The 10,948-nt window shown below is 39.9% G+C and overlaps 1 protein-coding gene across 1 annotated transcript in view; it reads right to left on the bottom strand.

Moving 5' to 3' along the window:
• Positions 1-2,083: 2,083 nt before the first annotated feature.
• The window catches only part of LOC144686197 (uncharacterized), a 170,546-nt gene continuing 161,681 nt past the window's right edge, over positions 2,084-10,948 (bottom strand). The window contains exon 53 of the mRNA XM_078551295.1: positions 2,084-4,200. Within this exon, the coding sequence (XP_078407421.1) occupies positions 4,054-4,200 (147 nt within the window). The 3' untranslated portion in view covers positions 2,084-4,053. The remainder of the gene's footprint in view (positions 4,201-10,948) is intronic.

The raw sequence follows: 10,948 nt of genomic DNA, 5'->3' as shown, positions 1-10,948 counted from the left end.
GTAGAGAATCTTTTTGGGGGAATGTTTTGCAAGGCTAATTTTTAATTGTGCAACTAATCTTGTGTGCTTAAGTTTTCTTTTATTCTTGTTATTAAATTTTATTCCTTTAATTTCTTTAAATCCCAAAAGTGTTACAGGACTTCTTGCTGCTGAAATCTGTATGTCTTCTTCTCATTTTCAGAATACAAAAAAAAAAGGGTATGACCCTTAAGCCAAGTTTCCCTCTGGGATTTGCTTTGCACGGCAATTAACATCAGCTGTGGCCATAACAATCGTTAACTTTTACCCTATTATTTGATCAAGGTAGAATGATTAAGCTATTGAACTGGAAAGGAATGAGATTGGCTGTAGTGAGGGTGTTTGAGCTGAAATAAGTTGTTGAAATAGGTGCAGAATAGAATAATAATAGTGGCTTGATGAGGTTGGTGAATGGAGGAAGTCATTGGTATTGGAAGAAATAGAGCAAGACTGGAAAAAGCCTCACAATATCCTTGAGTTAATAGAACTGGGTTGAGATTTCAAACTCACTTTGTGTAGATGCTTGGAGCTTCAAAGAGATGATATGGGCACATAATTCCATGATTTGTTTCTAGAAGTGACGAACAGTATCCACCAAACAATCTATCCCTCCCAAAACATAACCTGCAAACACTTGCTGTTGGTTTTTGGGCACAAAACGTTATTCTATACCACACCACTCTGACTTTTCATCTTGATAAGAAGCCAATATACCCTGCCTCTTAAATTTCAAAACATCATCTAGCACTTCAGGAAAAATACGGTATGCATCTTAGTTGCCCATAAATTCTTACTTTTCTTTGTTTACTCTCATGACATAAACATTAGCGGCAACACTGGCATTTATTGACTGAATGTGGCGGATCTTTTTCTCAAACTTTAGTGCTTTAACATAACAGGATGGTTTACTAGGCCACTTCAGAGGGCAATTGAGAGTCAACAATTTTTTGTGTGACTGGCATTACAAATAGGCCAGGCTAGGCAAGGACACAGGTTTCCTTTCCTAAAGGATATTAGTGAAATAATAATTGGAACTTTACAACAATCCAGCTCATGGTCACTCAATAACACTTCTTCAACCTGAATATAAATTCTCAAATTGCAATGGGAGGATTTGATGCCACCTTCTCTAGATTACTAATCCAAGTCTCTAGATTACTATCCCAGGAAACAATATGGATTGCATAACAATATAAATAATTCTTATACAAATCAATCTATCAACATTTAAGATTTCTAGCAAGCATGAGGAAGTAATGGAAAAGGAAATGGCACAATTAGTTAGAACATTAGTTAGAAAGAATTCTGATCATTTATCAATGAGGTGAAGGACTCTTTAGCTGCTTGTGGCTCTGACTCCCAAAGTGCAGGCTTCATGCAGCTGAATAAAACCCGTAAATTAACTCACCAGGATTTGTCAAGACTAGCAGCTGGAAAAACAGCACAAGCTCTCCCTGACCTACAGTTAAGTTTAAGTGGGGATTCTAATTATGTCATCAGGCTGTAACTTTTTTAATGTTATTAAGAACCCAGTCTGCCTTTTGTGGCATCCTCATCAATCGACTTATTTGGGTTGATAAAAATTTAAACCAATGTGAATGGGGTCGGGTTGCTCAATCTCACTCTTTTAACCCTCCCCGTCGATTCTTCCCTTCCTGTTTGAGGCCTAAATCTTAGCTCAAGTTAAATGAATAAAATAGCAAGCAACTGGCACCTCTTTTCATGATATTTTTGAACAGTACTATAAACAGGGAACAGAAACAGTAGTCATTATTGTATATATAACATCAATCACTGCACCTTCAAGGGCATTCTTTGAATACAAAGAAAATTCTGAGAGATGTGATAAAATATTACATAAAAGCAAATCTTTCTTCTTTATGGACCGGTATTCAGTTTTTGTAGGGTGTTTCAAGTGCAAGAATGTCCAGTTAAATTTAAATTAACATTAGAACAAATAATGCATGTCAGCCGGGTTCCCTTAGTTAAAAAATTACAGTTAACCCTTTGTTCTATTGAGTGCTTACTTGATAAGTAAACACAATAAAAGCTTAAACACTATAAAATTGCTTCAACATTTAATTTTCCTATTCATTTTAACTGTTACATAAGAGCAGTTTTATTAAAGCTCAGATATTAAATAGGTCTTACAGCAAGTTCAAAACATAGAAACTCTGTCCCCAAAGCAGGGAAGGCAAAGTGCTATACAAGTCTCCAATTGGAGTGATTTCTGTGGCTAAGAATAAAGAGAAACACATGGATATAATAACTCTGAGCCATCTGGAAATATAAATTCCCATTCCAACTCATTAATCTAGCACAAAAACCTTTTCAAATAACATGTTGCAGAAGCATTTGTGTTACAATATATCTTCAGTTAGCCTTAAGTCAAATTAATGCTATTTGAAAGCATGCCAAAAGGTAAAATGTTACCACAATGTAAAACAAGTAGTATGAAAATGTGTTGAGAAATGCAAAGAAAATAGCATTAATGATGCAGTGCAACCTTACAAAATAATGGATCAGAAGAATGGTCAACTACAAGTGCTTTGCAATCTGAATCGACCAATTAATCATGCAATTGAATATAGGCGCCGTCATCATTTTTCTAGTAGCATTTTGAAAGGCAAAGTAGAAAGAGCAAGGACCTGAACCATTGAAACTTCAAAGAAATAATAATGCAAATAAAATAGCTGGGTTCACCATATCAATCATAGCAAAGATAATAAATTTGGTAGTTGAATATAACCTGATATTACTGATGTAAATATAAAATTTCCATAAATTATATTTTATTTTCTCTTCATTGGGTGTTGGATGTTTCCCCAGCATTTTGAAATAAATTGGAGACCTCTACACTTTTAACAAAGATGCCTCCTCATCTAATGGACTCATTATAATATTGATGATACCATCACTGCTAAAAGTGGTGAAGCAGATTGGAGTGAACGACACTTTGCGATTGCCATGATCAGACAGTAGTTTATGAGTTTACAATCATTATTGGTGGGGTGGGGGTGGTGGTGGTGGTGGAATGGGGAGCAGTGGGGAGAGGCAGTGGGGGAATCAATCAATTCAACCAAAAATATTTCTGGCTTCCTTGTAAAATGGTCCTTTTTATTGGAGAATTAAAGAACATCGTTGAAGAGATAGAGAAAGAAACATTGCAAAATGGACTTGCCTACATGTTTTAACTTTCAAGACATGCAGACTTTACTATTACTAATTGAACTGAGAGATAAGGAACACCATTCATACTCGAAGAAGTTGACACGACAGTAATATCAAAATGAATATCAACATGCCATTAATGTTGTGGGTTTACTGCTACTTCATCAAAAGCTTACAGGAAATGGGATCTTTATAACTAGCACCATAATTTCTTCCCTCTGTCTCCTGTTTCTGTAAACAAACACAGAAGGAAGCCTGGAAATATAGCACCTGGAGAACAAATGAATAAAGACAAGCATCAATGTATCCTAGCTTCTGACAGAGATGAGGTAGCTTAAACGTGGGGAATTTTTTAAACTACATCTTTTATACGTTCGGTAGATAAGCTTGATATTGGAGCATATTCTAATTAGTAGATAAAAGGACAGATTCCACACTCTCAGCAGGGGGGCAGTGCTAGCAGGAAGTTTGGGTCAGAGAGCCTGGGTTACAAATGTGTAGCCCGATCTCTAATCCAGGCTTCATGTCAGTGCATCAAATTAGCCCCAACAAATATAGATGGAATATTCTCAGAAGTGAACATTTCTGAAACTATATTTTATATTTTTTAGGCTTTAGAGTGAAAATCTTATTGTTTTCATTCCTGTCACATAAGAGCCAATAGTTGTTACTATACTAAAAACTGCCAGGAATCTTCCACAGCTTTTAATCATATCTTAATGTTTCTAACTGGGTTCATATGAACAATAAATAATTGTTGTGAAGGGCTGGAAATTCTAAGTACTTTATATATACAGTGCTGATTGGATCAGCCAATAATTCAAGAGTCCAGGAATGTCTTCAAAGTCTCCAAGTCCTTTTATTTTACAAGAAGCAAACTGGGCCAATTTCAATGCCAAATTCCTGATTGGGAGCACCAATATCCACAGGTGCAATATCTACAATTGGCAGGCGTGCTGTGTTCTGTGTTCGATATTCAAAGACTGTCTTGCCCGAATTATCGGTATGTTTCTGCAGAGAAAGCACACACAGAAGAATGAATGTAATAAAAATATATTGTAACAAACCATGACACTTGCAATATTATATTACAGTAATGTTTATTTCAATCAAGGGCTGCACTGCTACGTGGTCACCATCCTTCATTCAAGTTATTAGCAGATTTGTAGTGGAAAGAGTTTTAATGTCTGCCAATTACTATTCAGTTGAGATTTCTACTATAACCCAATGATAAATATTTGTAATTACCATATGAATGGAGTATAAGCAATCATGTTTATTCAATATAAAAACAGAAAATGTTGAATATACTCAGAAGATCAAGCAGCATTGCGGAGAGTTATGTTTCAGGTTGATGGCCTGCCATCAGAACTTTGGGGTGTTGCTTGACATGCTGAGTATTTCCAGCATTTGCCATTCTTATTTCAGGTTTCCAGCATCTGCAGTATTTCACTCTTGTATTCATGTTTATTCAAAGCTTTGTCTAAATCTTATTATATAAGTGTCTTATCTTTCCATATCCTGGACTCTCAATCAGCATTTATGGAAACCTACGGAGCTCACAAACTTCCCTGATTTTCAAAGAGAAGTCAGTGGAATGGTAGAATGTACTTCCGTTGCACTTCAGCAAAGATTTCTCTACACAGAGAATGAGAACTAGTAGATTTACCACTACTGCAATTACACTGTATTACATTTTTCTAACTATTATGTGATCCTTTCATTACCAGCATTTGAAGAAAAAAGGAAATATTTCACATCCATTAAGCTCCTTTCACACCTGCAGAGTGTCACTTTACAATGCAATGACTAAGAGAGTTTTGTGCAGAAACACAGCAACCAATTAGTATTCAGGAAGGTTCCACAAACGGCCAATGAGTTGAATGGCCAGTCGACTTGTATCCGGCAGCAAAAGGAGTAAAGTTGGCCAGTGCAGCAACACAACTCCTCATTGTGACTTGAATAACGCATTGTGGTTTCTTACATCCATCCAAAAAGGCAGAGGAGATTTTGGTTGAAACTCTCACTTCAAGCACCACATTGCTAGCAATACAGCATTCTCTCAGAGTGCCACTAAAGTGTCAGCCTAGAGTATGTACTCAAATTCTGGAGTCAGGCTCAAACCTGTGACATTCTGCTGATTTCGAGCTAAGATTGCTACCGCTAACCCAAACTTACACCTATAAGTTAAACTATGCGTTATAACAGAAAGACTTTTACATTGGTTGATGTATAGGGCACAAAAAGGTATAATTTAAAGCCAATAAAATATGTGGCAATGCAATTTATATATATTTTATTGTCTAAGTAGATTACACATTTGCAATATTACCAAGCTATTCCGCAAGCTCAACCACGTACTCAGCTGGTTGAAACAGTACATAGTCACAGCACAAGGAATAAAGTCTTCAGGTCAATCCCTGTATCTGTCAAATCAGCTGACCTCAGATTCAGTACATCATACAACTGGCCTCATCATCACCCTTGGCATGGGGTGGGTGGGTGGGGGGGGGTAAAGCAGACAAGGTTCCCACTCCTAATTGCTATTCCAGGACCTCTACTAGAGATGCATGGCTAGAATTCTCCCCATAGTCAGACACTCGCTGTTCAAGTTCACGCAGGAAGAATGGCCACTGTAACTTGCTATCAGATGGTGGCAGAGGGCCATGAAAAGACAGAGTCACCATTTTAATGAGGGGAGAAGAGGAAAGAGAAAGCCAGCAAAAAAATTCCCTGGTTGGAAGTACGGATGAACAAAACACAAGGAGCTGAATGTATCGAGGGTGTTATTTTGGCCTATGTTCAGCTATTCTGGATTTTTACATATCATTCGGTTTTTATGCAACATGAATCAATTAAAATTCCTCAGTGATTTCCACCAAACCTCTACTAAAGCCACATGACAATTGGGAGAACTGTCCGCAGGAATACAGGGTATAACAATTACAGCCAGGGCACTACAGCAGTAGCATATTTCTTATGTACTTCACAAAGGGTTGTCACAGATATGATGGTGACCTGGAATTATGGGGACATTGAGGGTGAACGTTCAATCTTCGGCATCATTACCCCTCTGCATCTGACCACAATTTCAGGATTTTAGCGCAAGTGCAGATTAACACAGGGACCATGAAGTTGCAGTTTGTCAATCACTGTGCACTACAGGCTGCACTGCGGACATGCCCTCCCCTCCCCCGCAATCAGTGAAGTCAGTTGATCTGGCAAAAACTTTCCCATTTCTTCTCATCTCACTGCCAGAAAGTTAAAAGTTTTTAAAAAATGCTGGAAGTACTCAGCAGACCTGGCAGCATTTGTGGAGAGACAAAGTTAACATTTCAGGCCAAGAACCTTTCTTCAGAACTGAACGAAGATATAAATGCAATTGGCCTTGAGCAAGTGAAAGGGGGAGGGGCAGAGGAGGAACAAAAGGGAAGGTCTATACTATATGACACGACGGAGGGCAGGAGAGATTAACTGACAAAAGATTTCATGGTACAAAGCGCAATAAAAGGATTGGTAATGGTTGTAAGTAAAGAAACAAAAGCCTGGTCCAGAGAGGGGGCAAATTTCAAAATAATGAGCTGTTGTGTCTGAAAGCAAACTCATGAAAAATACGACTAAACCGGCACTTGCAAAAAAAAAAACCCCAGAAACAAACAGTCTGAAATAGTTGAACTCAGTCTTGGGTCCAGAAGGTTGTAAAGTGCCTAAACGAAAGATGAGGTGCTGTTCCTCGGGCTTGTATTGAGCTTCATTGGAACACTGCAGTAGGCCGAGGATGGAGATGTCAGCGTGAAATCAAGGTGCTGAATTGAAATGGTGAGCCTCCGGAAGCTTGTGGACTGAACATAGGTGTTCTGCAAAGTGGTCACCCAAAGGCATTTGATAAGGTACCACATCAAAGGTTACTACACAAGATAAGAGCACATGGTGCAGGGAGTAACATATTAGCATGGATAAAGGATTGGTTAGTTAACAGGAAGCAGAGAGCAGGGATAAATTGATCTTTGTCAGACTGGCAAGTTGCGGCTAGTGGAGTGCCACAGGAGTCAGTGCTGGGCCCTCAACTATTTACAATCTATCAATGGCTTGGATGAAGGCAGTGAAAGTATGGTAGCTTAATTTGCTGATGACATCAAGATAGGTAGGAAAGAAAAACAAAAATAGCTGGAAAAACTCAGCAGGTCTGACAGCATCTCTGGAGAGGAAGATAGAGTTAACGTTTCAAGTCCGTATGACTCTTCATCAGAACTAAAGAAAATTAGAAATGAGGTGAAATATAAGCTGTTTGAGGGGGCGAGGGGTGCGGGGTGGTGGTGAACAACTTATATTTCACTTCATTTCTATTTTTCTTTAGTTCTGATGTAGAGTCATATGGACTCGAAACGTTAACTCTATCTTCCTCTCCACAGATGTTGTCAGACCTGCTGCGTTTTTCCAGCTATTTTTGTTTTGTTTTTGTTTCAAGATTTCCAGCATCCACAGTATTTTGCTTTTATTTTAGTTTAGGTAGGAAAGAAAGTTGTCAAGAGGTAGAGAGTCTGAAAAGGGATATAGACAGGTTAAATGAGGGAGCAAAACTTTGGTAGATGGAGTATAACATGAGTAAATATGAACTTGTTCACTTTGGCAGAAGGAATAGAAAAGCAGTATATTATTTAAATGGAGAAGGACTGCAGAAACCGGTGGTACAGAGGGATCTGGGTGTCCTGGTACATGAATCACATCTAGTTAGTATGCAGGTACAGCAAGTGATTAGGGAGGCAAATGGAATGTTCGTGTTTAGTGCAAGAGGTTTGGAACCTAAAAATAGGGAAGTTTTACTACAACTGTACAGGGCCTTGGTGAGAACTCATCTGGAGTACTGTGTGCAGTTTTGGTTTCCATATTTTTTTAAAAAGGTATAATTGCTTTAGAAGCAGTTCAGAGAAGGCTTGTCCACTGGACTCATTCCTGGGATGAAGGGGTTGCCTCATGAAGAAAGGTTGAACAGGTTAGACTTATACCCATTAGAGTTAAGAAGAATGAGAGGTGATCTTATTGAAACATATAAGACCCTGAACGGACTTGATAGGGTGAATACCCAGAGGATGTTTCCTCTTGTGAGGGAGACTAAAACTAGGGACCATAGTTTAAAAATAAAAGGTCCCAATTTTAAGACAGAGATGAGGAGAAATATTTTTTCACAAGGGGTCATTGGTGTGTGGAATTCTCTTCCCCAGAGAGTAGTGGAGGCTGGATCTTTGAATTTATTTAAGGCAGAGTTAGAGAGGTTTTGGTTAGGTAAGGGGGTCAAGGATTATGGAGAGCAGACAGGAAAGTGGAGCTGAGATTAAAACCAGATCAGCCATGACCTTATTGAGCGGTGGAGCAGACTCAAAGGGCTTACTCCTACTCCTAAGTTTCTATCTGTGTTTGGTCTCCCTGATGTAGGAGACCGCATTGAGTGCAGTGAATATAGGGTATTAAATTGAAGGAAGTACATGTAAACCACTGCTTCACTAGGAAGAAGTGCTTGGGGAGTTGAAACTTGAAAAGTTAAGCCTTGTTCAGCGAGGTGTAACTGGGTTTTTAACGGTGATCTGAGTAATAACTATTGCTGAACAGCTGCTCTGGCCATGAAGAAACAGTAAAATGTTGTTAAATTTCTCCATTAGGACTAATTACTAGATTTTTAAAAATAATTAATATTTTTAAAGTTTGTTCATGGTATTTCAGCTTCCACCTTAATCCCATGTGCATGTCCCAATCCTTATTTTGACCTCTGTAAAGTTTTTAAGAAGTAGACTGATTATGCTTTTGACTGCTTGGGCAGTTTGATGACTTCACTGCAGCTCAACACTAGGAATCCCCATTAAGCAACGCTACAGTCAAGAGAAAGAGATAATGTTCTCATCACAGAGATTGCTAGATTCTCAGCACCGCTTTCCTCGAGGTCAGTGGTGATCATTGTCACTTTACCTCTGACCGCAATCTGAAAATTTGCTTTTCAGAGTTTACTCCCAGAGGGAACAAAACAATGAACTGCTTAAGTCATAAGATGAAAGCAACAATTCTGATATCCAGGCTTCTAATAGGACCATATCGCTCTCATGTGGATAAAGACCAAACCTAAGGAAAAACTGGCAAAACAGCAACAATTTACTGGGCTGTCAAGCTGTGTACCCATTGCAAACAAATCAGTCATTATTTATCCTCAGTGTGAGATAAGGATTGGATTTGTATATGGAGGAACAGAGGAAGTGGGCGAACTGGAATGAGGTCAAGTAACCCATAAAAAACAGGTTCCCCGCAGGTTTTGCCAAATTTAACAGCAGGGTCGGATTAACATTTTGTTTGGTCTGTTCACTGGCCGTAGCCATGCAGATTGGGAGACTGGCTGGCTGTCGTCCAGGTAGGCCTGTGGCACCTGTAGGCTGCAGTCAAGGAGTCCAGAGAAGGCCGGTTGGGGGGGTGGTTTGGTGATGGTGAGGGGCGGTAGCTCATATATTGGGGCAGGGTGGTCGGAAACTGGAGGCCAGGGAGGAGAATCAGAAACCGGGGCGTGTGAGAGGTCAGAAGCCAAGGACCAGGGTGATCCAAGGCCAAGATGGAACTCGGAGGCTGGGATAGGGGTTGTGGCATGGGAGATGGGAGGCTGTGGGGTGGGGGTGTGTTTGGGGGGTCACTTCGGAGGCTAGGGGGCATGAAAGGTTGAAGTGAGATCATAGGCCTGAGAGGTGCAAGAGGTAGGCCAGAAAATTATAGGCCTGTCTGTCTGACTTCAGTGGTAGGCAAATTATTGGAAACAATTCTGAGAGACGGGATAAACTGTCATTTAGAAATGCAGGGATAGATCAGGGATAGTCAGCACGGTTTTGTTAGGGGAAGATCGTGTCTTACTAACTTAATTGAATTTTCTGAAGAAGTAACAAGGAGGATTGATGAGGGGAATGCAGTAGATGTTGACTACATGGATTTTAGTAAGGCATTTGACAAGGTCCCACATGGCAGACTGGTCAGAAAAGTGGGATCCCATGGGATACAGGGGAATGTGGCGAATTGGATACAAAATTGCCTCAGCGACAGGAAACAAAGGGTAATGGCTCATGGATGTTTTTGTGAATGGAAAGTGCCTTTCGATAGCTTTATCATACCAGGCTCAAAAGTTTGTACTGCCCTCTCGGCTAGGCCATTTGATGAGGGGTGGCAAGGGGCTGCTTTCATTTGTCGGATTCCATTTAGATCCATACATTTCTGAAACTGTGCTGGTAAAAGCAGCGCCATTATCTGAAACGACAGTTTCAGGCGGCCATGTGTGCTGAAACCGTGACATAGTTTCTGTATAGTCACGTTTGACATTGGCAACTTGACTTCATATTCATCCATTCATTTGGAATGTGCATCTACAAATAACAAGAACGTGGTACCCAAGAATAGTCCTACGCAATCGATGTGTAAGCAAACCCAGGGCGGACCAGGCCACTCCCACAGACACAGGGGAGCCGGAACAGGCAGCTTCTGTTGTTGTTAACAGTGGAGACAGTGCTTTACAAAGTTTTCAATATCTCCATCAATGCCTGGTCACCATAAATATCTTCGCGCAAGCATTTTCATTTTGATATGCCCGGTTGGGCACTATGGAGTTCTGTCAAGAGCGGCTCTCTGCCTTGTGGTAGGACCACTACCCTTGACCCCCACAACAAAATCCCACCTTGGCGGCTCAATTCCATCTGTCTGACATGGAATTGTCTCAATTCTTCAGCTACAGGCAAGTTTG

Source organism: Cetorhinus maximus, chromosome 11, assembly GCF_964194155.1.
Source record: "Cetorhinus maximus chromosome 11, sCetMax3.hap1.1, whole genome shotgun sequence".
NCBI classification, from domain to species: Eukaryota; Metazoa; Chordata; class Chondrichthyes; order Lamniformes; family Cetorhinidae; genus Cetorhinus; species Cetorhinus maximus.
This window is presented reverse-complemented; position numbering and strand designations above follow the sequence as displayed.